Source organism: Dromaius novaehollandiae, chromosome 3, assembly GCF_036370855.1.
Source record: "Dromaius novaehollandiae isolate bDroNov1 chromosome 3, bDroNov1.hap1, whole genome shotgun sequence".
Taxonomy (NCBI): domain Eukaryota; kingdom Metazoa; phylum Chordata; class Aves; order Casuariiformes; family Dromaiidae; genus Dromaius; species Dromaius novaehollandiae.
The window spans coordinates 100749728-100776307 of NC_088100.1; the positions used below are offsets into that span (position 1 = coordinate 100749728).

Sequence of the window (26580 nt, forward strand, 5' to 3'; positions counted from 1 at the left end):
CAGAAGCAGAAGCTAGGGTTCCTGATTTTAGGATTGTGCTCTATTCACTAGTCAGTATTCCACTTGATACAATTTAGCATGCGTAATTACAGTGACCAAGCTATTATCATAAAGAGCCTTTAAAAAAAAATTATGGCCTGAGTCTTGCAGTTTGGCTATTCTAATGTATTCCTTTTCTTCTGTACGGTTATGTCTCCTTTTGGAGAAGATGTATCTTTTTATTACAAAAAATATTTTTCAAAGCTTTCTACATCAAACTTCTTTGTTTCAATTAGGAAAAAAATGCTTAGTTTCCACCATAGATTTAATGACACAAAGAAAAGTGTGCAAAGAAATAATTACAGAGACAATTCATAAATTAACAGTTATACCAGTTCTCAGGGCATGCTACAAAAACAAGTACAGTTACACAGGGAAAGGTATAATTACACCAAGAGAGCGCTACATTTTCGGCATCTATACTCAACAACACTGAAATGGACCAACTCCCCCCAAAGTAATCAGTCATTTTCAGTGCCTTTGTATGGCATGAGGCTAACTTTTCTTTTTTTTCCAAAGTGCCTAAAATTATGTCTCTTAGTCCACAGGTAAGTATCTTTTAACTGGTTTGATTTATGGATGTATTAAGCTCCTACTAGTCTCATTGACATTTCTGCTTATATTGAGAATGAAGCTGGGCTTTTCATAAGAATTAGGCAGGCACATCTGGGAAAAGCATCCCAGGGTATATATTATTGCTAGAATTGGCAATTAAACCTGAAACTGTGCAAAACTGTCATATCAGAACTACTCATTATGATATAGTATCCTTTAAGAAGTGGAAGGGATGATTATAAAGTGGATAAAAAGAAATGGATATACAATTCTAAAATAGTGTGTGAGCTCCTTGCCCCTGGTCTGGACCATTACATGCTCTGTGAAAGGATAAGCACAAAACAAGGTTTAAGTGTTCCAGTTTGGATAAGGATGTCTTCCTCTTTTACAGAGAGAGACACTATTCATAAGAGATATACTCAAGTTCTACCTTAGAGATGAGGCCACAGCATGCAGGGACAGACGGAGGCAGTACTGTGACTTAGGCTGGAGGGGCTTTCATAATGAAGAAGGGCATATAAGGTGATTTAAAGACTTAAAAAAAAAAAAAAAATCCATCTAGACTGTGCTGCCTAGAAGTGAAGGATAGCATACCACTGAAAAATATATTTTTCATAAAGCCAACAGGAAATCAGTTTCATAGTTGGCACTATTTCAATGTATTGTATTTTATGTGCTTTACTACTGCTTTTCTTCGTAACAAATTTCAGGGAAACAAGGTTTGCAAGAGAGCTAACAACATTTATTAGACCAAAGACCCTCTCCTTTCAAACTTTTCTTCTGCATCTGTTTTTAGACCATCATGCCTACAACAACATATTTCAGAGCATGCTGCTGAATATTAGGAGTTCAAGAGCAAGTGTGAAAATCTTATTTTTAGGAGCAGTGGAGTGTACAGTCAAAATACAGCTCCCCTTGACAGCCTTAAGGGGGCTGGTTTGGAGGGAGTGATCTGCCTGCAGAGCTGGACAGGGTTTCTGCAGCCATCTCTTTAACCAGGTGACTTTTTCTGGCTTCAGATTTTAATAAACAGGATTTTACTTATTTAAACTTTATTAACTTCAGTCAAGCCTGAGCCACCCATAATTCCTTAGAAAAAATTCTAGATTACTTCATGGTTTTGGATGGGAACACATAAAACTCATGGCTTTCACAGTTTCAACCTACAGGTTTCCAAACTGTGGATTCTGCTGCATATGCACTCAAAAAGCCTGGCACCAGGGTCATTAGTAATTTTTGTAAGTGTGGCTGTGCTTCCGTAACATGTGAAACAAACATTTCCAGAGGTAACTCTTTGCCGCTTGATAACTTAAAATCTAGAATTTTAAATATGACTTTGTACTTTTTTCTGACCAGAAACTAAGCTCTCCTATTCAATTGGCAGAGCAATGCTAAGAGCAGGTAGGAAGTGTGTACTATGTTACCAGTGCAAGCGCATAGGGTATACTGTTTATTGTTAAACATGCTGTAATGGTTCACACATGTTGTTGTACAAATTGTTAAGGAAGCACCAAACTGCAAGGCCTGCAGCAAGAATTCAAGAAACGCCATCTTTAAAGGAAAAGAGGCGGTGGGAGAGAGATGCAGAGAAAAAGCAGCAGTGTGTAATCTCTTTCTGTAGCAGAGAAGGCAAGAAGGTAGATGGGAGCAACACAAGCTCCCAGAGGCAATGCATGGTACCCGGTGTTGGCGGGAATGCTGGAAGGGTAAAGTCCATAATTCCTGCTAATTCCCTTTCTGGGCTGCTACGTTCACTCCTGCTGCAACTATCTGCAGGGTCAGAACAAGTTCCAGTTTTCAGGGGACAGTTTGCTCCCACCAGCTTTTAGTCTAAGCAGATGTGTTAAGTATAGCCTGTTTAATTAAATCCCTGCAAAAAGTAAGTGCTTGGACTTTGTGTGAAAAGCTATGCAAGAACATAGGCTTATCTAGCTACAGGGGGAGGAAAATGGTGCACAGCAGTGGCCAGTGCAACAACCAGAGGGCATGGGCAGCAATAGCAGCATGTAAGAGGAAAAAGCAGAAGGATCTCAGTAGCAGGTATGAGGAGCCTAAGGAAAAGTTAGGAAGGAAGGGAAAGCTGAGGCTTGGGAGTGGCCTGGAGCAAGAAGGGATTTGGGAGACAATGGGGAAGACTGATGGGAGAAAGGAAAAAAGGGGAAGACTGGAGAGAAGGGAGTTGCTCTGGGATACAGAGGGAGATATTGGAAGAGTCTGAGGATAGCATGGCTCAAGAAATGCATTGGACAAAGGATAGGAGGACCTGAATTCCTAGACAAGAAGAGTTGGGGACATCAGTGGGGTCAGGAAGGGGGAGCTTCCACATAGCACGTGGCTTGAGGGTGAGCACATACATCCACGTATACCTGGTAGGCTAGTGGCCATCCTCTTTTAACCATCCACTTTATTGCTATCGGAAATATGGCAATCCCAGCTCTCCCCGACATTGTCTCTATGCAGGCTGTATACATGCATCAGAAAGCCTGAGACTGCCTGAATGCTCACTGGCTGTTTTTTGCGAGCTGCTCCCTCCCACCCATTTTTGCACAACTTCATATTCTGAATCTCAGCATAGTCTCTCCTGTTTAACTGAAAGTGACTTCCTCCAAAAAGTGTAATTTCCTTCTCTAAAATATTTATAAATTCATTCAGTAAACATGATGTATTTTTCAACTTAGCATGATATTATCACACTCTTATTTAAAGATAAAAAGTTATAAAAACTATAAAGAACACATTGCTGTGGTATGAATATTTAATAGTAATGAACTACAAAAATGGACCTAGCTTTTAAAGTCTTTAAATGGATCTCCTGAACAGAACAACATGTAAGAAAATATTAGATTTGATGTTCCACCTAATGATATATCACTTGGACATAAATATACCAAGCTTATAGCTGACTAGCTTAGAATTGCTGTCCTCTTACATTTTGCTAGCATATTTTTACCCTTACCATTATTACACATGTATTTTCTCATTGTCTCACAGTATTGCTAGAACACAAGAACTCCAGAAACACACCTACTCACACTTCCTGAGACATTATTAAAAGCTAATGTACAGGCCAAGCACAGATATACGCAGCAATAGCTAAACATAAGCCATTAGGCTGCTAAGAAATACTCAGTTCTTTTGGAAGCACCAGGCTTGCAACTCTGGTATGTGTCAGAGTGCAAAGTATTGCTTCTCCCTCTTTCTAGCACCTTAGCTCAAGTTCACAAGTACTTGGATGCCTACAACTTCCAGCATCCTGCAAGGGATAAGTATCAGTGTTAAAGGAGGACTCAGGCAAGTAAGCCATTAACAACGTCAGACATACCATGCTGTACTTCATCATCACCAAGCTCTCTTATTCGTTCTGCAATAGTAGGTTCTGCAATAACAGAATCACAATACTTGACCACACTAAACGTTAATTTTTTCCAGACTTCGTTTTCAGAGATCATTATCATATCACTGAGCAAGTAAGCACTATTAATATTAGAATTACTGATAAGCTAAAACTCCATCATAGGCCCACTGACTAGACACAAGGATGAAAAGACAGCTGTTGCCCCAAAGAAGTTATAACTTGGATAAAGCAATCGTCCATCTTAACCTGGAAGTAAATGAAACCGTTGGAAAGTGCCTGTACGTCACAGGCAAAAAAGGTGCATGATCCATAGTAAGTGTAGGATGCATTACACTTTGCACTGGCCCTAAGTGCATGTAGCTTGCTGTTTACAGCAGTCCTACGCAACAGGATAGCTCTTTGATCAGGACAGCTGGAGTCAGAGAACACTAGGATGAAGAAAACTAGTTTTTTGTTTTTTTTTTTTTTTTTTTTTTTAAAAAAAGGCTTACTAGGAATAAATGACAGAAGTTAAGATACAGACTAAGTAGTTTATAGTTCCTTTCCGTTGTTAGTTTTGTGTTGTTTCTTGCTCAGAGCACGAACAAGCGTTTTGGCTTTTTCTGCTTTGAATTCCTTGCGACTCACATGGAGCGCTCACAGTTCTGCCTGCCTAAAACACCTCCAGGGTTCCCACCCTGAAGACCCAAGTCATTGCTAGCTATTCTTCAGCATATGGGGCCAGAGCTTATTTCTTAGCCTGTTGCTGAATTCTTAGCCTGTGGAGAAGCTGCATGCCCTTGACAACATATAGGCAGGACACCCATTGCAGCTCAGTATTTGTCTCTTACCCTACAGAGTGCTATATATTTTTACCATCTCAGCTGGGACAACATGCATTTTAATTGAAAGCCATATTAACGGGTAATTTTCTTATATTCCAAAAGGCCTTTCTAAATTCAAGAATGACCTGTTTTAATCTGATAACAGAGTAAGATCTGCTATCTTCATATTGCTTCAGAAGGTAGAGATTTTTACTACTAACAAAACAAAACATTTAAAAATCAATTGGAGTACCAGTTGCACTGAGTACCTTCTGGTACAACATCTTCATTTTTTCCTTTCTTCTGCTGTGGGTGAATATGTATCATAATAATATTTTAGATCTTTATTTAATATCTGTTCCTAGCCAAAAAAACCCACAACTTTTCAGTACAGTTATATTTGAGTATATCCATAATTTAAGGAAAAAGTGTACAAATATTTCTAATTACCTCCAAAGCAGGTTTGATGAACCTGTGAAAATTTAAATAAAAGAAATTCAGACATAGTGCAGTGTGAAAATAAATCACTCTAATCAACAACCTTAACAGTGCTTTTAGCGTTATCAAACAATAAAACACACAGTGCTCAGATTAAGTTCTGTTAATATTTCCAGGCCCAGATTATAATAAATCTAATGTAAAGATTTTCTCTTTCCTTCTGTAACTCCTTAATTTCTAAGAAGGTCTTTGCTGTTTAATAAAATTGTATTGAATATTTGAGTTAAATAATATCAGAATAGGATGCCTTTTTCAAAAAAGCTCAGTGGAAAAAAGCTTTCAAACAAATAGATTCCTTTTGCTGAAGATTAATACAAAATGTGCCATTCATGAAAGAGGCAATGCTGAGATAAACAGTTCCCTCTGACCTGCTGATTTCTTCCATCTAATTTAATATAATGAAGAAATCTGAATGACAAAACATGTTTCTACAACTAAAGTGGTTAGCACCTCATTCAGATCTACTGGAAAGAAATGCAGATAATCAGTGCATTGATCTATTAAACAGCACAAACAATCTATAGATTGCTGGTGCAATCAGTGCCTTGCATGCACTGACCTTCCTCACACACTGTTCAAAGACCACATACGAAATGGTCTTCCATGAAAAACCATGAAGTGCTATATTCAAAACACTGCAGAGCATTGAAATATAGCTTCAGGGGGAGAAAAAAAAAAGACAGAAGAAAAAAAAAAGTCACATAATGAATGCACTAATACTTTAATAAAACTTGCTCTTTACTGAGACGAAGACTTGGTTGCAGGTTTATTACCTCAATGCCTTTGGGAGACAGGCATCTAGTGGAAGACAGGCATCTAGTGATTTTTTCTGCATCTAATTGGCATCATTACTTGCAATTACTCCAGGGGCATTCCCCCATGGCTCCTCAGAACAGACTGCCTAGGACCACTGAGGTGACTGCGTTGTCTCTGCACTTCACTGTGGGCTGGTCAATGACAGAACTTTATTTCATATAGCAGCAATGGACAGCGCAAATCTTGAATTTCACTAGCTACAATGAAACTGCATTCAGCCCTCCAGCTATTTTAAAGCAAATCAATTATGAAGGAGAATTACTGAAAATTAAATCCAGCTACTACTTTGGGAACACCACAGAAAAGGCCTCTTATTAAATTTAAGGTTGTGATAACCCATTTATTTCACTGTGGTCAATGAAGCCTTTAGAATACTTTAAAAATATCTAGGGGAGAAGAAAAACAAGCCAGGACTGAATACATGAAAGAGCTAGAGTAATCTGGTCCTGTGGACCTGATTTCACTTCTCTGGGGATATGTCAGGGTGACTCAGCAGAGACACAGAGACGACGGATGTGATTCTACCAGCGCACAAGCTGGTGTAAAAGAGGATAAAGAATATGCCAGCAGAAACTACTGCCTATGGCATACTGTTTTACACATTTGTACCAAACACAGATGCACAGTTCTGAGAACAGCTTCAGAGAAGCAACCTTATCAAGACACACACGGCATGCATCTTATAACCTCAAATACTAGATTCTTACAGCTGTAAGAGCAAACAATGCTATGGTCATTGACTGTTAACTAGATAATATCTGTAAATTGAACCCTTCATACTGTATTCAGCAATAAAAGGTTAGCAAAGGCCAAGGGAAGTAAGTTTCACTGTTAGGTCTCTGCTTTGTTTGTAGATGAACTGCTGAAAGAAACACCCTTCCCACTAAATTCCACTTCTGTTATGGAGCCATTTTCCTTCCAAAGCTGGTTAAATGTTCATCATGGAGAAATAAAGCAGAAGCAATCCTTAAGTGTGTTTGGAGACACCTTTGAAACAGAGGTAGGAGCTTTTTAATTTCTCTGAGAGCGAGACTTTTAAAAGGTACAGATGTCGGGAGCCTAATGTTTAGGCTGAGTGAATCCAGGCCTAGAGCCTCTAGGTAGCCAGCAGAGAAAACTATCCATCCCTACAGAAGAACTCAGTCATTGCTTGACCTGCATTTCAGAAGCGTCTGTCTCCATCCACTGATTTGACTAGCTTACAGCAAGGAGGCTTCTATCTCCAATACTTCGGTTTAAGGAATCAATCTGAACCTCATTTCCATTTATTTTCTCTGGGATTTAAACAGGCATCTTTGTTCCCCCTCCCATATTTCCTGAATTAGAAATACTTGCGAGTAATATTTACATCATGTTGGTATGTTTGACTTCCCTTCATGTTTGAACAGCATTCTTGGTGCCAAGTCTAATTTGGACTTGTAAATATACAGTTATTTCTGTTAACCTACCGAAAAAGGGAAACAAAAGGAAGTGGTCAGCAGCAAGCATCCTGGGCTGTGTTAGAGCACTGCACTTCTCAGTCTAGTCAAGCACAGTCTAGTTTGAGTGTAAGGTAAGTTGTCAGCTTTTGATACCTGTTCTGTAGGCACGATAGTTTACAAAACATATTCTTTTCTTGGGTTGCTTAGAGTCGCACTCTGAGCAATCGAATGCATTCGACAGAAAAGTAACAGAGGGTCTGGGTTTGCGGTCAGGAAGATCAATGCAGAAAGGACAGATAATAATCGGAAAAGTAAGTCTGATCTGCAGCTTTTCTGATGTTAATGGAAACATCTTTCTGGCTTCAACAGGCTCTTGACAGGGCCCAGGGTTCATGAGGAGGAAGCGCCTGTTCCAAGAACAGAAGCAGGCAAGGATATAGATGCAAAGCTGAGAGTGGGAGGAGGCAGAAGGAATAGATAAGTGAGGATGCAGAGGAGCATAAGGAGTGGCAGGTGCGATCGGTTCCCTTTTTATCATCAGGAATCAATAAGAGAATAGCAAACATAATGTGAATTTTAATGTCTGTAAAAGTACTGTCATATTTTATGAACATTTTCCTCTAAAAATAGAATGGTTTAGATGCTGTAGGAAGATGAACACATACACTTCCGTTACTGGGATGAATCCATTACTTTTCTTCCCTGTTCCTTTTTTTTAGGCTATAGCTTACGGACCAGGAATAACTGAAAAAAGCAAAAAGAATTCAGATATCTGGATATGGCAGCTGGTATGTGACAATTCACACCTGTTAACCGTGACATTCAGAGTAGACTGAACAGTAGTAAAGCTTCCTAGCACAGGCAACAAAACCTAAAATGATTAACTTCCTTCTCACGGAAGACATCAGCAGCAGACACCACCCTTCATCAGCAAACTATTGCTAGAAATAGCTGTAAACTCTTGCTGCTTTAAAAATAGTCCCTCTTTTCTAATCAACTTGTATGTTCAAAACAGTCACTGCCATCCTTCATCATGTCTTGGTGAGGGTTTTTGATTCCTACTAGCATATATCTTTTAAATACAAAATGCCTGAGAGTGATAAAAACCTGTTATCTATTACCTCTTCCCAGAAGCATTTGCCCTCATACTGCAGTTCTACCAGAAACGGGTAAACTGTAGACTAAGCTAATAAAATCTGAGAGCTTGTTTATACGAAAGCACAGCAGTAGGTGATCCAGATGCCCTTCATTCAACCACCTTGTAGGAAACAGATTTGCAGCCTGAGGGAAAACAAATGGAGGAAAGCTATTTTCCAGTTACACAAGTCAGGCTAGCTTAAGCCTGATATTTCTATCAGTTCCTGTTCCATTCAGATTCACAGGGACTATCGATTACTAATTAAAGACATAATTTTGAAGGACACTTGTTTATGCTGCAGTTTACAGCAGCCTCTGCAAGCAAGACCTTGTTCTTGCTGGCAAAAATCCAGCTCCGCTGCTTGACAAGATAATGATGAGTCCATTGTAGTGTAGATGGACTCCTATTAGCAATTTCTGTGAGCTCCCTGCTGACTTGTGAACTGCTTTTGAAGGCTTAGAAAGGTATTAGGAATCAGAAAAGTAAAAGAGGAACTTGAGGTACTCCAGGAGGTTAGCCCTGTGACTTCCAGCGAGGCTTACCAATTTGCAGGCTGCTAGGTTAGACTGTTAGCAGTGTATCCCCAAGGAGCCAGGCAATGGCTTGCTGCTTTATCATGGGGAACAATGAACCATGAAGCATGTTTTTATTGATGCTAATATTGTCAGACAGGGAATATCTGCTGAAGTTTTTGCTAGGCCCCATAAAACAGAACGGGTTTGAAGCACTCTTTCAGTGGGAAAGAATTCCATGCTTAATAGCAGCATTTTCTTTCGCAGGTGACAGTACATGGAAAATTAAAAGCTGTCTCTCTCTTCTTTCCCTTCAGGAGGGCACATCTACTGTTACCATGGACAGTAAAACCCTGACTCTAACTGCTGGTGACAGCCTGCTTGTCCGTGCCCAGTCTATGTGAGTAGAGATAAGCAGTGGTTCAATGCACGACTTCCCAGCTCCTGACAACACAAATTCTGCCTATTCAGTCCATACCAGGCTGGGCATCAACCGGTGCAGAAACACATCGGCTCTGTGAATGCAGGATTTGCAATAGGCTGTATTATTCCTCAAGACAGAAGTGTGTTGAGGAAGAAATAAAGCCAGGCATTCAGTCTAACTCGCCTTTTACGATAAAGCTGGAAAAAGGTAACAAATAAAAGAAAAACTACCAAGAAGAAGCAGAATAAGAAAGGCCCTGCATAAAGGTAGATGGGGATAATATGCCAATCAGCTATCTCAGAAAATTCTCTAAGCTTGATACCGGGCTTAATCAACATATAGATACAGTGGGTATTTGGGTACCAGACTAAGCCCACAACTCTCTCCCTGGAGTAAGTTGTACAGGGCTATTTCATAATCACAACACACAAGATATATCTGAAGGAAAAACTGGTGAAAATAGTTTCCAGAGAGAATGTAATGGGAAAGTATTTGCTAACTCTTGTGAAAAGCAGCAGCTGATAAAGTGCCCACCATGAAAAAGATGAAGGATGATGTACACTCACTGGTAATGCAAAGCATCAGATTATAATCGGATGATATAAATGACCATCTTTCCTACAGGAAATTACCAATCTAATAAGTAGTAGTTCTGATAACTGCACCTTCTGTATATCTTACAGCACTTAAGAAATTACATATATGTATATATATATCTCACCGAAAGCGATAAAGCCATCCAACTGTGCACAGAACTGTTCTCTGTAACTGCGATTCCAACATGTAGCCGCCTCCTCCCTCTACCATAACCTCCCACCACTTCTGTAAAATCACTTATCTTAAATTAATTTCCAGTCCTGCAGTCCAACCAATGAAACCACGTTTTCAAAATCATGGTATAATGCATGTGTATTATAAGACTGGATTAAGACCTTTGATTATAAGATCTGTACAGCAGGCACACTCTTACTGTATATGTGTCACTGTGGTATGCTGATATTGATCTCTAGCCACCTCTGCAACTGGCATAAAAACAGCTAATATAAAAGTGATAACCACAAGACAAAAATACTCTTGAATTCTTAAATACTCACATCACTAAAATGATATCTGTACTCACTGAGATGATTTTGTTTTGGTCCTTCTGTGACCAAGATCAGAATATAAACCTTTCCTCTGGATCCACCCATAAGTAGAGATACGTTCTTCCCCAGTGTTTCACACTTGACTTATATTAGTGAAGATGGAAAGTAATTCCCTGAAACCTCACAAGAAATACCAGTATGGAAAGAGAATAAAAGTAATCAGAACAGAGCTTCATTGTATTCTCCTATATTTCCAGCAGCATAAATATTTTATTGTTGTTTTGTATTTTTTTTTAAACACATTGGATCATCTGTCTTTTCATTTTTCTAGGTACTGCTGGAAGAGAACAGAAGGATGTGTGGCTTTTTATGTTGCTCAGGATCCAAAACGCAAGCAACCTTATACCTAGCTGTTGTACCAGTTGAGTTTGGTGATAAAGAAGTTGTAGGCTACTTGGCTGATCTTAATGATCAGTCAGACTGCATGGAATTTGAACAATTTAACAAAATGATTACACTAGAATTAAGCAGAATCAAGCACTGTGCCCAATTAAAACAACAACAAGAAAAGTAGTTTAAGCTTCAGCAAAATCTACAACTAGTTATTTTATAAAAACAAAACAAGTTATCCAAAAACAAGTGAACAATGGATCCAAGTAACAGGAGTTTATATATATATATACACCCACACAGAATAATATACATGATCCTATCTAGAATAAATTAAAGGGTCCTTTCAAATGCAAGCCTCTGCTGCAGGATGAAGAAAAGGAAGTAGGAGTAATATTGTTTTCCTAGATTATATTTTAGCTACACCACAAGACTTAAGATAAGGAACTCTGGATTCTAGGCACATTGCATCTCTGGTGCCTTTTGTAAACTGGTCTTCACTTCTTTGTCTCAGTTTTGTCATGTATAATAAACTAGGCATAACATTAGTTACCCGGTCCATGGCTGGTGGGATTTTAATTGCAGTAGTTCCCAGAACTTCTGAGATCTAGATTGATTTTTTACACACACACACACACACACACACACACATATATATTTATAAAAGCACACTGCTTGAGGATCTGAACCATTTTTGTGGAAGGGGAGATTGAGGGGGAGGAAGGAAGGGGTGTTAGTGAAGGGGCAAGAGGTAGCTGCCATAACAGCAAGCATTACTTAGATCATCACTGTACTTACTCCAGGTGCCTTGGTACTGGGTTACCAAATCTGGCAACATAATGACACTGGCAGTTATCAGTAACACACCACACATACCGTGCTGCATGCCATCTGTGTGGTATCCTAACCTCATGTATTGTGACTCAACACAAGCATTCTGGTCATGGTTTTCCAGCTGCAGAAATTTCATTTCAAAGTAGCCTAAGAAGCATATTGGGGGACAAGAGAGAAAAACAATGCAAAATAATCAGTTTCTACTAACTATTGCTTCTTTCTGAAGGAACAGATGAGATTTCTTCATTGCACTTTAATGTGTGAATGTAATGTGAAAGCAGGGTGTATAATTAGCTTTTCCTGCTTTTCTTCCAGGAACTTTCCAGGGTTTTTACATATTGTCCTTCATAAGTTTTTACCATTGGATAACAGGTTGCTTAAATATTTCCAAGTGTTACCAATTACATGTTTAAAAAAGCAAATAATTACCATTATTTGATTTCTTGTAACTATAACATACATTTAAAAAATATTTTTAAATACATCCATCACCTACAAAACTTATTAAACTAAGATGTCATATGTGTTTTATTCAAGTTTTCATTCTTCTGGTGAGAAAGACTCAGATGGGTTGGCTTTAATCTATACCTTACATTCAGGTTCAATAGTGAAGCTTTTCCAGTAAAGCATATGGCAGCCCTTTACTACACCTCCCTAATAACAGGGGACCTAATATGAAAAATTGAGCCCAGTCCTTAGGGAATTATGGATGTGCATATGAAAAGGTCTCTTGCACAAGGGAATCGTTTATAGGATATTGGTGTGCCTGAGTGTCTATGGAAATGCCTGCTCCCTGAGTGAACATTAGAGTTAAGGGATCTAGGGGAAGAAAAAGTTAAATCTGTAGTCCACTGGTTAGGAAGCAACTTGCTAGAGTGCTAGCTCTGGGTTTACTTCATCTCACAGAATTGTTTCTGTATTTCATACTGAATAAGCAGATAAAATATAACAACAAGTAGAACAATGTCTGGATTAATCAATGGCTCTTCACACATTTAGAGGCACTATGAGCCATGGAAGTTTTAAATTAAAAATTAATTTACCTATGGATTACTAATATTTCTCAATTTTAAAAGTAGATGACTTCAGAATTTAAAATATAGGCTTCCCTCAAGCTATATTTGTTATGGGTATGACTTTTTCTAAGGTCTCCTGCTTAAACACCTGAATTCTATCCAACTCCAGCTCTAGATGCCTAGAAGCAGAACAAACTGGATCTACAGCCTTAAACCAGAGCTATCTGTCACCTGCAGCCCTGCTGCTTCCAATACTCACAACCCACAGCTGAGCAGATAGTGGGTTAGCTTCTTTTGAGGAGTTGCTGTCACAAAAAAAAAAAAGATAAAATAAAAATAAAAGTCAGGTAAGGGAGGCCCAGTCCCATAAACACACCCGAAGTGAGGATCAAAATAGCACAGGCAGGCTTGTAGAAAGGCCTAGATATTAACGTACAGCCCAGCAGAAACCATCTCACCCACTCGAACCTGTGGTCTGACAACTGGAGTACTTTCTACTGGTTTGAACCTCCTTCCAGTTGGAGAGGGACTTGAAATCAGGTTGCCCACTGCTGAGTGGGCACAGATGGGCTGGAGCACTAATGCCTTCTTTTAGAGAGGAACTGGACTCAGTACTCTCAAAAGCCAGCTGAAAGTACTCACTCTGGACCCTGAAACCAGTTCCAACTATCAGGAAGCCAAACTATATATTTCTAAGCTTAGAGAAACAGTATTAGATTAAACTCCACATTTCCTTTCAGCTATCTCCAGGGGGCTCCTGATCAGTCAGGAGATCTTTTCAGGTGCTTTAGACTTTCTCTGTATTATTTATGAAGTTCCAAACATGGGACATTACATTAGGTGCCGAAAAAGCCCTGCTCCTCTGCCTGTGAGGAAGCTGGCCAGATGCAAGCTGGCTCCCTGGAGTCCTTTTAGCTGTTAGGTGCTGTTTACTGTGTACATGTGGTCAGCTGAAGTCTACTTTGTCACCAAAGTCTGTGGGACTACGGTCTGGCACTCCAGTGCTAACCTCAACTCAGAGAAGGATTTTAGGCACCAGCCAGTGGCAAAGGCTGAGTTAGGCACATTGTCTACAAAGGGCCTTAATGCATTCCTGCTGACAAGCTGTTTTGTGCATTCATGTCCATGACAACACACCAACACAGAAACCAAACCAGGTCCTATCTATATAGATGACTATTCTTCTATACAGCTCTTATATATAAGGTGCACTTGCACCCCAATTTGGACACTCATTTTCCATCTGAATCATACGGGTATTGTGTTACCTCACATTTAATAAACTTGTCTTTGTTATTGCCTTTTAGCAGGATTGTACTGTCCTCGCTAGTACATTCTTGCATAGACAGTCAACCTATTTGCCACAGTGTCTCAAACACTCCCAGCAAAGTCTTTCTATATATACACACACACATTTTAACCAGTGTTCCAATAAAGCCTACACAGACCCGAAACCAAACAGGAACATTAAGTATCAAGAGAACCCGAGGCTGTTCAGTACCTTAATGCCCCCCAAAAATAGCAAAGAAAGTTGATCAATTTAAAAAAATGTTTGAGCCTGGTGAAAAAACTGGTAAGTCTTATAAAGGGAAAAGGTAAAGTACTCTATGTTTTTTAGTAATTGATATATTTGAATTTCTATTATAATATTTAAATGCATGAGTAATATCAAAGTTATTATAGTACTAAAAAAAAAAAAAAATACACACACAAAAACAGTGACCTGTAGCTTTCAGTCAGTTTCTCAGTTCATGTAAATTAGTTCAATTAATTTCAATCTGTTTTGTTAATTCGCATCTCTTATTGCCACTAGCCCAGATGGGTCTGAGCACTTCTCATGGTCTTATGCTGAGCCATGATGACTTACACCAGTTCTTCAAATAAGTCTTAATGCAGTCTCACTGCACTCCTCCTTAGTAAGTGTCCCATGTTTTAACATTTATTAAAATATGTTGATTAGCAAGATTCTGTTACATTCAGGACCAGTTCATAACAATTAGTGTTGCTAAAAGTAATCATGACACTAAAAAAAGGTAATCCTAGCACAGTAAGCAAAGCTCAAGTCTTCACCAGCTACTCCTAATCTATTTGAATAAGACCTACAAAAAGCAGCTTTAAGTAAAACACACATTTGTGGTTGAGTGAACTACAGAAGGAAAATAGTGACCCTTTACAGATCATGTGGTAAACACATCAAAGACCAATAACAGAGCTTTATTTTTTTAAGAAAAACTGGATAATCAACACAAAAAAACAACTCAAGCAAGATAATGATCTAATACTAGCTATATTTCATGTTGCAGTGTGTAAATTGACAGCTTGCAAAAGTCAAGAGAGGAACTTGTCTTCCTCCATGCTTGCTTTATTTTTTGCATCTTACTTGTTCTTTTGAAGAAACAAGCCCTCCCAGAGGCAGAAGATCAAACTGAGTGGATGAGTAAACTGACCAGGTGTGTTGTAGTAAACTCTTTCCTCAAATCCCTGGCAAAAAGTTTACAGGTCACACCTGTAAACTGAACCATCTCATTCCTGTTGTGTGATGATAATAAATATTTTCATTCTATCGTTAAGTGTTCATTGTACTGATTTCAGCTCTCCAGCCATATTTATTATATAGAACAGATGAACAGAAAACATCCCTCCCATCACCATTGCACATAAGCAAAGGAGAAAAGAATTGCTTAAGCTTTTTAACAGATCTCTAGAAAAAACAACTTGTGTTCATGATACAGGCTTTTTTTTTTTCTCCTGGTTAATAATCCAGAGTGCACTTGAAGGAAAAGCTTCAAGCTAATGAAGGTCATCTCCTGGTTTGTTTCCAGCTGAAGATACAAACAGTTGTAAAGCTACTCTTCAACAGCAAAGGATGTGGAATAGCTGATTGGACCCAAAATAAAACTGCTTTTTTTAGATAAGAAGTGAATAAGACAGAGTTAATGTACATTAATAATCATATTGCAACTCAGAGTCAATACCTGACCTACAGGTGGCAAAACAATCTAGCTCACAAAGTCCTTGGTTGTCACTGACTGGATCCAGCATAAGAAATTGCAGAAGTCAATAAGAGGTCTCCCATTTACTGGACTTCTGATTGAAGCTTGAAAGCTGGAAGGGGCTGGGGGAGAGGGAAGAGGAAAATTAGACAGTTCAGCAGTGTTCTGCACATCTACAGAAACAAGCCCAGAAATGGCAAAGTTTTCAGGCAAATTGAGCCCAAATGCATACATCAGATTCCCTTCTGCAGAGAGGTCTCCTGTTTTGGGTCTGTGATCCTTGGACAATGTTTTCTGCATTCCTGTTGCTCTAGATTAAATACAACACAAAAGATCTTTAGCCATATAAATTCTGTAAAAGTTGCATTACCCCAAAAAATGGAAGACTTGAATGCTGCTTTGTATTTTTAACATTCAGTAGGTGCATGTACATGCCCGTTACACACAAAAGTTTAAACACATCTCTCTAGTTTGGGAGATAATTTTGCCCCAACTTCAGAGTAACTTATCTGAGTTCTCCAAACGCTATACTATATTACCTTAGAAAGTACTGAGAAAAATCTCACAGCAATGCAAGAGTATGACAAACATAAGCACATTTGGAGCTTCAGTGAGGAAACTGGATACATCTTTATTATGCCAGAGAAAAACAGGACTTTTGCAGTGCTGTACAGCCATAGTGAAACATTCAAAAGGTTTTAATTTTATTTCTTGAAGAAAATAAGTTTGCTTAAGAGGCAAAACTAAAGCAGGTAGGTGATGAAGCTTGTATTTCACTCATAGCAGATAAAAACTCTTGTAAAATAAGCTGCCCTCTTTATGCTTTACAGTTTGAAAATATATTTCACAATCCAATTATGTAAAGCAATGAGCTGATGTATAATACCAGTGCTTGGAAGCTTCAGTGTAAGACTTCTAAAGACTACTGGGGTTTGGCCCCAAAATACACCTTACCTAGCTTTTTGGTATCTCTCCCTTCCTCCAGCAGTAGTTCAAAAACCCCAGGGTCCAGTATCTGGACTTCAGGCGGAAGGGAGATGTGGGCAACCTCAGACAGGCTCCACGATAACTCCTGTACTGTGCAGAGGACTGCACATGACAACTGTCTGCAGCTAAACCACAAGGAAATGCCCAGAGGGTCATTTTAAGTCCCACCCTACAATGCTCTGCTCTCAGGGTGCTACAGAGAGCCACCTCCAGTGACCAAGGACCCATGGGGCCCTGTAGCCTACTTCTTCCAAGAGCTGAACAAAGCTCCTTCCCCTCATGTAAACCACAGCCAGAGATGTATCACCTCATTTTACTCAATAGCCTAAGGAAAGGAGCAGCCTCCTCTGCAAAAGAGTGGAGATTCAGACTCATCTACCCTCTCCCACGGCAGCATCCCAGTCACCATCTTGGCTGTCAAGGGCACTCCACACCTCCTCTTGTTAAAGCTCTGCACTATTGCAGCAAGATTAACTGAGCTACACAGGAAGCCCTGCAGTGTTCCTAGTGAACAGAGTATGCAAGTAGAGGACAGCTCCTACTCCCCACATGGTTTTACAGAAAACATTATTCTATGAAATAAAAGCAAATTGAGACAGAAAATACATAACCTTCCAAAGCCATTGTTCCAGAGGATTATTTGCCTGATCACATTTGTAGAGCTGAGCCATCTGTAGTGTCTTGGGATACCTTACAAAGTGAAGGTGAAAAATATTTTGACCTGGGAAAAATAATCTGAAATTTGTAGCATCATGAATAGATTAACACTGTTTGTGACAATCTGAGAAAAGTGTTAACAGTTACTGGTTGCGTCTTAATAATGGTGAACAAATAAAGCAAGTGGTTCAAACCCTGTATGCTTTATTGCTGAGTGACAGATAAACATTAAATGTCTAAGTCCTCTCACCTGATTATTCTCTTTCTGAAGAGAATAGCAAAAAAAAAAAAAATTATAAACACTGAATGAAACCAAGTAGTTTCAAAAGCTTAAAAAGATATCTGGCTTTCATATGACACAATTCAAAGTTTGATATGACATTGAAAGGAGGAAGCACATGCATATGAAATTCATATAAAAACCATGAGAGCTCATTTCAGGGCCACCAACTCTGACCACAGTGTGCACATGGAGGTAAGAAGAGGAAGCAGGGGGAGGGAAGAGAGAGAGAACTTGCTAGCAGCTAATGAAACACCTGCAGGAGACAAATCGGCAGTGATTTTAATTGTCATCTGTAGTCATAAGCCCCACTGACTACCAGCTGTGAATCTGAGGTGTGACATAAACAAGTAACTTAAGTTGGAGGTGATGATAATTAAAAACACTGAACGATGCAAGTAGTGGCTGATTGAAAGGTCCTTAGTGAAGTAGCAAGACACATGATAAAGAACAAGAGAACTAGAGGAAGAATTAGTTCCTTTCAAATGTGCTTTCAGTTTAGAGAGCACAGTTCATCTACTCTGAGAAGAAACAACATACAGCAACTATGCAACCAAAGAAAATAAAGTTGCCTTTAGCATTTCACAGAAAACACATGCAACTTCTCATAGTACATTTTTAATGTTCAGAAAGTATTTTCAGCTACTAAAATACACTTGATAAATCTTGAAGTGATTTCTACAAAGATCATACAAACTGCAGAATGACAAGAATTCATTTAATATTTATCCACCAAAACCAACTAGATTAGCTTCACTTTTAAAACAAGACAGGAAATAGTATGCCAGCACCAGAATCAGAAGTGCCTTAGCCCACCAGACTTCGATTTTAAAACAAAAAGCTAATCAATCCTCTGGCTTCCCTTTCCAGTATGGATGACACTGCTAATTAAGACTGTCAAAAACTATTTCTTCCATCTTTTGGATATAAGCTAGGCAATCTGCACCCACTTTTTCGTTTAAAGCAGTTTGGCACTCTTATCTTTGCTGTTTCTGATGCACCTGCCCTGACCGATGCCCGTATGGAAACAGAATCAGGCTCCTGTACTTTAATGATGCAGACATCACTATGCTCTGTGTTCCACATCCCCCCAAAATACCATTGCATAGTTTTTTCTGTTGTTTTTTTTAAAAAAGGTTTATATACACATGTGCATGCATGTATAATTATCACACACACCACTTTATATGCCTTCTGCATATCTTTATGCAGTAATTAGTTGTGAAATCTTATCTTGCCCTTACTGGTGAGATTTGTGCCAAAGCACAATTTGTGCACTTGGTGTTTTGTAACACAACTAGTCAGTTATTGGCAGTCAGAGAGACAGAAGAGATTGATACTAAAGGTCATTTTTATTCATGTCAAACACAGGATGTTTCAGAAACTTTTATGAAGCAGCTACCTCTGTGCTCTCCATGGGTTAAATACACTCCATACATACTGTTAGAGGACAGAAAAGAAACAGAATACCATACAAGAGGGAATAACCATCTTGGGCATCACTGGCAGATGACTACTTGAAGTGCTCCACCTAAACCAGCCTCTTAGCATCCCAGGCAGTTGGGTCTTTGCAGCTTGTATATGCCTTGCAGGGCAGGAGGACAAAGGTGGTTTTTTATTATCAATTTTAATCCAATAGAAAGGTTTCAAAGAATTTATTTCCTCTATAGCAAAATTAACTCTACTTGCAAAGCTTCCTCCCCCTCAGAGGGAAGTAAGATGTAGGCTCAGAAGCCCAAATCCGCAATGATATTTAAGTGCCTGAGAAACTGTGCCAGAGTGTCTGGCAGGGGAAACTAAACAGACACAATTTTAAAAGGGAATATAATGAATGGAGAGACAGACTAAAAGCTCAGGAGAATGAAGTACTCCTTTTATCTACTATGGGGGAGCTGTTAAGTGGCAAACTGAGCTTCTCCTTATTCTTGCTTGCCTGTGTGCTTTAATCCACCATTAGTGCTGTCTCCACCCGCATTTGATATTGGCCTTTGCTACAGCTGGCAACAAGTTAGTTGCAAATGTTATTTCCATGACATCAACATCAGTCCAGTGGGAACTGGACAAAGATAAATACATTTTGCTTGATCGTATGATCAGTCATCTTCAAGTTCCTTGCCCTGCAGAACTGATAAAAATACTATTTGTGAAAGGTACCAATATTCACCTTGCTCAAAAAAAAAAAAAAAAAAAAAAAAAAAAAAAAAAAAAAAAAAAAAAAAAAAAAAAAAAAAAAAAAAAAAAAGACACAAGAACAGTAGAAAAATATTTGGAAAACATGCTCTACTACTAGTTTTTATACAGCCTGTGTATTCTTTCATTAAAATATTCTTCATATCTAATTTCTAATTATTTTGCATTGAACCTATTTTATTCATTTCTTCATGTATCTATATTGGAAGAAATGCAATCCTCAGTTGTATTTGTGCATATATGCAGCTAATGAAATTATCCTAGTCTTACAGCTCTGCAACTGAGTACAATCTGGCCTTCTTTCTACATAGACCTTATAGCTAAAGCATGACACAATGGTGAAAATACATTAGCACATGAAGACTGCTTAATACAAGGTACATTCCCATACACTATTTCTTATCTTCTTCAAGTTGCAGCTTCACTCATATTGTTCTATTATCCTGAATAACATATACAATTATTTTAGTGCTCTAATGTAACAGTCTTTTTGCAGCTGAATTTGTCTTTGTTGAAATGCTAGAAAACCAGAATTGTTAGCTTCATTCTGTTGAGAAAGAAGAGCCTTAAGGATGGCAGCACTGAAATGTGAACATCTAGATACATGCAGAGCACAGCACTGGAGAACACTGAAAACACCTTTTTTTTTTTTTAAAAAAAAAAAAAAAAAAGGCAGTTAGTTAACTCCTTTCTCATTACTTTGGAATGCAGCTAAAATTTTTAAGTGGAGTCAAAGCAAGCTCCAAGTTAGCTCATTAATCATCTAAACATGAACTAAGTTATAAATTGGAACTGAAAGACAGTTCATGTTTTCCATGTTTTAGATTTGATCCTGCTTGCTACATTCTATGAGTGGACTCTAGCGAATGCATTCAAACGTCAGTAACGTCTCCCATATTCATATTTCAAGGAAACCCTCATAAAGAAGCCTTTTTTAAGGAGAAGCTCGTCTGAAAATATATTAGAAGACTAGGCCATTGAAAGATATTTCTTTAATTCCTTGTATTATTTCTTTGATGAAATGCACACTATTAGAATCTGACCTTCATTTATCTGATTTGGAATAGTAAGGTTAGGGAAAGCATGCTGTAACAGCCAAGCAGTAGTTCTTGTGTGTGTTTTTTTGAAGGCGTGGAAAACCCTTTCATTCTGGTGTCTGATGTGTTTAGGAAAATAATAGACATAAATTATCTACCATAAGGTCTTCATTGAGGAGGTTTGTGCTGTGAGGATTTCCATAGCAACTACTTGAAGTGACAGAAGTGTTCATTTCTGAAATATAAAGCCCAGTGACATGATTAGCTAGAGAAATAATCCCATGTAAACAACCTAAACAGGGATATTTTGTTCAGGGCCAAATAAACACACATTGCTTCTCCTCTATGGAGACCAAATTCAGAATCAGTCCCTAAATTTTAAAAAACTCTATGTTGTCTGTCAACCTTTTGCAAGAACCACATGTGTGTTTGTATTTATACACACACACCCCCTCAGAGCTGAAATGATGATTTCCTTAAATTACCTAGTATACAGTACATAAGGTAGCATATAGAAAGCCTACATAAGGAAGACTATACAGGGGTCACCCTAAAGAGTCACAGAACAGCACAAGGTCAGATTTTGTGCAACATTTCCAAGTCTTTTAAAATTCAGCTGCAAAGAGCTTCCAAAAAGGAGATGATAAGTTCTCAGTGATCATTAATCAAAGTATTTAGACAATAAGTACTCACCAGTATATTGAATTGAAGCTGTCATAACAGATTGAAGTTCTGACATAATATACCAGCAAAGAGAGAAGCTAAATTAATAAGCATTGCTCCAGAGAGGGTGGGAGAAGCAGAAGAACAAAAGGGGAAGAAGGAGGCAATTAAGATCACCTGCTTTAGCAGACACAAAAGCCTGGTCCTTTATACCTAATTCCTTTCACTCCAGGTGTAGCCCTGATTTTAATAGGCATGACTTAGGAGCAGGAAGTAAGCACGCTCTAAATAACAATTCCAGTCTCCAGACAGACACCTTAGAGATCACACCAGGCAGCATAAACTGAAATCAAGGCTAATTTGCACTGGGATGGGGCCAATATGGAACAAGTCCTAAAACCCCTTGGCCCCAGCTAACTCTTCTCAGCCCTGGTCTTCACAGTGAGTGTTTGATCCAGCTGAATGCATTCATCTCACAGAGCTGATGTATGGTAGCTTTATTCATCAGCTAAGGTCATATTTAAAAATACAATACAGTACAGCACAGCTGATATAGATGGATCATTAAAGTCAGCTTGAAAAACAGTTTACTTTTTATGTGATCATCTGAAAGAGAGAATTTTACATCAACTCAGGTAAAGCTCCGCAGAATACCTAGCTTTTATATTCTCTTTAATTCTAATGTCTATTTCAGACCTCCATTAAACTGCGTAACAATAATTTATTTGGGAAAGTGTAATAGTCTCCTGCTGGAAGTTTTCTCCATTAAGTTGATATTACAGTCATGCCATGGAGGGCCTGAACAGATGTCCTTTATTCTATAAGGATTATTTTTCAGAGCTGTGCTTACAAAGGGAGTTACTTACAGTAAAAGTAAAGATCCTGGAAATAAATGTTCTCTGTGATATGCCATCACATCCCCTTGCCCTGTAACTGGTCAAACAATGGCAAAACCATATGCTTCATCTTGAAGGACATTAAAGACTCAGTCACAAAAGATATGATAGTGGTGGAGAAATAGATATGAAGGAAGAGCACTGGGTCAGATTCTCTGCAGACACATCAGTTGGAGGAAGCCACATGCAGACAGACTGCATAGGAACTGCATGAAAAACTCTACCCTGACTATTTTTAGCACTGAAAAACACTTTAACTTCTATTCTCTTGGGAAAAAGGAGGATGGCAAGGTTTTAAAGGACTTGTCCCAGGACTGAACTGATATGCAGCAGGGCCTTTGCCTTGGATGCCATTCACATGGAACAAAGATAGGGATGAGCTGGGCTAGAGGAAAACTAAAGCAGAGCTGATGTACAAATTTCTGTATCTGCCCATCAGCCAGTGTCCTCAAACCAGGGACTGAGTACTGAAACAACTCCACTCTGAGGGAATGGGACATTCATCCCAACTCCCCCCACAGTTAATATTTCTTCCTCTCAAGTCGGGCGCTGGAGAATGGCATATGCTCATTGTCTTTATCTCTTCCCACAGTTCAGTAAAAGCATTTCTTTTCCAGTGATGAAAATCTGAATTCTTGAACATGTTCTATGCAGTTTTTTTACTGCATTGACTACCTTATACATGTACAAAGCATGTGGATGAAGCACACTGTGTTTCCTTGTGTCTTGCGTGGACACTGCCATTGCTACATGCTCAGATGAGTTTTTCTTAAGGATTCCCTATCATCAGGAGAAAGCTAATATTAACTTTCTCTCTGCTTAGGTTTGTGCTATTGCTGGAGACCAGGAAGGAAGAGAAAAGCTGTACAGCAGGCAAATCCTGCCAATCTGAGTAATCAGTAAAGAAAATACTCTATGATTTAAGGGTCCCATGCACAGCAAGGAGCCATACAAACTTAGATGGAGACAATCTGTTTTCTGAGGCTTGTGGGCTAAATAGCAAGCTAGACAAAGGGAGCTACCCACAAGCAGAGTAAGACATCTGACAAAAGCCTCATTAGCCCTCCATTTCCTTCATCCGCAGCATATGTTTGTTTCTTCTGAGAGCTGGCGTTTCTGTGTGTCTGAATGCTCAGTGCTTATATTGAGTATCCAGCAGTGAGAAACAAAGAATGCATAGTCTTCTGAGTTAAAGAGTTACTGTGTTAAAAATTTGCTTCTGTAATCACTGTATGTTGTGAGAAGTCAAGTGTCTGACTGACAAAAAGACATCTAGAGCAGAACAGTTGACTAAGAGAAAGATTCTGCACCTTAATAGCTTTTGTATCAAGATCTTGCCTCTTGATGTGCAACACCAAATTAGCAATATTCTCAGGGTGAACACTAGTATGGCGATCAAATAATTCCTTCCAGATACACAGCAACAACTACATGCTCTCCTGTCCTACTGCCTTTTCCTTAGTATTTGGTGCAGTGCACATTGAGTATGCTTAAAAATATCCCTATGCCATAGACCCTATTAAATTTCTATTATTCTATCCCTTTGTACTATCACTTGTACATTGTAACTTTGAATCTTATCATCACTTGCATTTCAGTTTTATGGAGATAATTGTAGTCATGGCTGGCTGCAATAGCAGGGGAGTCAGTGAACAAAGGTGCTACTTCAAGACCAGTGTTTCTATGCTCCTGGCTCCATACCTCCAACTGAAATTTGTTATAGGCAATGTGAAACCCAGTATTAGCCAAACTTGTTTCAGAGGATTGTTTATAAAATAATCTTAAAAATTCTTAGCATTAAAAATAACTTCTATCCAAGGTAATTTTCATTTTTGCCCATATTTCTACTTTAATCAGATCAGTTTCTACAATTTTACTCTCCTGTCATCTCACAGCTTAATGTCCTTTATCATCTGAGTATGTACATTATCAGCATTTCAGATATGGTCTAGGAGATCTTGGTTCCCATTGCAAAAAAAGAAACTACTCACTTTTTAGACATGGTAAGCATGGCACAAGTGCATTCAATAAGTTGTCTTTGACTACCTGGTGATTCAGGATGCAACTATGTGCATCCTGCTAAATAGGCTAGTTCTGGAATGGGGGTGGGAGCTGATTCCCAGTCATCCCTCAGCCCTGCTCTGGGGCTTTCCAGCTGGCTCCCTTCAAATCTAGGGAGTACTTTGGGGGAAGAGCACTCTAAGGACCACTTCCTGCCATATGGATGAGGTTACACCAGGTTTGTCTCCCTCTACCCTTTGCAGAACTCTGACCCCACCATGCTTTGCATTCTCCATCATTCCCCGTTATACCATGCCACATCCTAGGTCATAAAACATGTGCTTGTTTCATGCTATAACAACCATGGCTCTGGCTGGCTGCAAAAACAACCTGCACATTATTTCAGATGCTTTAAGGTAAAAAAAATACACCCTCATCTACACACACCACAAACTATATTTCAGGGTCAATGGGAGATACCTGATGCCCAGGGAAGAGCAAAAGACAAACGATACACCATGTGGATGCATCCTACTACAGAAGGGAGGTAGCTTTGAGCAGAAAGCCCAGCAATCACTTCAGTTGGCCCAGGAGCTGAGGAGCGCTCTCTTCACTGCTTACTGTAAGGTGAATGGGATAGTTCCTTCTTTCAGGATACACATAGGATAAGGCTACCATTCCTCTGGGATTCCCAAATTCATTACATTTGTCACCACTGGTGGTGGTGGATGGAAAACCAATTGCATTTCTCAGCAACGCATGTTTTGAAGTGCTCAGCTGCTCAAGTGTGACATTATCCCTCAGTAAACATAAGATAGTTTGGGAATTTCTCTCTTAGATCATCTTGTTTTCAAGTTCATTAAGCTTGCATTGTTATTATCCATAGCTCATCTTCCCACTTCCCCCAGAACCACACATCTATGCATTTATCCTCTTTCTGTGAGGTATAAATTCACCTGACTATGCTAATAAGTAAAGCCATATTTGAATGAATATTTCCAGTGAAAGTGTTTTTTCAGTTAAGGCCAGGAGTCTATTCCCTCTCCAAGTTCAATCAGGAAAAGCTCGATGGATGTCCTTAGAATCAAGTGTGATTTTCATCTGTATAAGTAAGAGCGGAATCTGACAGCCATATAAATTACATCTGTTCCATTGCAGGCATCTGGTAATTCAATCTCCAAAATATTAATCAAGTTTATCTGACTTGATTTTTCCTCCATCAACTCATGCTGCTTATTTCTCCTTGGTCTGTTACCCTTATATACTAACAGATTTTAATTCCTCTTAATACTTATGCTTTTACTCTGAGAAAGATTAAGTTACATTTATTGGACAACCTTTTTAGTGATCAGTACCACATTACCTCTCTCTAATCATTCTGTCCCTATCATCTGTTTGTTATATGGCTCTCTGTGGTCCACTCTTTCCTTGCACTGCTAAACTTAATACAATGTATTTAGGTTTAGCAGCATATTTCAGTATTAGAACCCCCTATGCACTGAAAGACTTGATCTTGATTTTTACGCAAAGTCCTTATGGTTTCATTTTATTCATCTTTCTTGCCCTGAGCTCTCATGCTTTACTCTGGTTACATTTCATGTTTCCCCCCACAATGGCTAGAGCTAGAAAACTTTTTTCTTTTCTTTTCTTTTTTAATAAAAGCTATGATTTCTTTAAGCACTTCACTTCTACTGTAATCCAGAACACTACCTGTTTTGTGATTTAAAAGAACTGGCTATACTATGAAATCTTTCTGAAAACCCTGCTGATACATAAGTTAAGACTTTCTATAGGAAAGTACCTAGTTGCAATATCACATCGTATTTCCATTTTATCTTACTGTCTTCTCCAGAGATGAGTGGCCGTCCTACTTTTTTCCTGAGTTTTTGTTCAGCGGGACTTCATATTCTTTTTCCTAGAATTAATAAACCATATGAACATAAGAATCTGGACATATGTAGCTGTGGCTCTCCCCCTCTCACCTCACATT

The 26580-nt window shown here is 38.8% G+C and overlaps 1 protein-coding gene across 1 annotated transcript in view; it reads left to right on the forward strand.

The window, feature by feature from the left end:
• HAAO (3-hydroxyanthranilate 3,4-dioxygenase) overlaps positions 1–15449 on the forward strand; it is a 40635-nt gene extending 25186 nt beyond the window's left edge. The window contains exons 7-10 of the mRNA XM_026123316.2: positions 6921–7066; positions 8207–8275; positions 9455–9537; positions 10978–15449. Coding sequence (XP_025979101.2) covers positions 6921–7066; positions 8207–8275; positions 9455–9537; positions 10978–11056 — 377 coding nt within the window. The 3' untranslated portion in view covers positions 11057–15449. The remainder of the gene's footprint in view (positions 1–6920; positions 7067–8206; positions 8276–9454; positions 9538–10977) is intronic.
• Positions 15450–26580: the final 11131 nt, after the last annotated feature.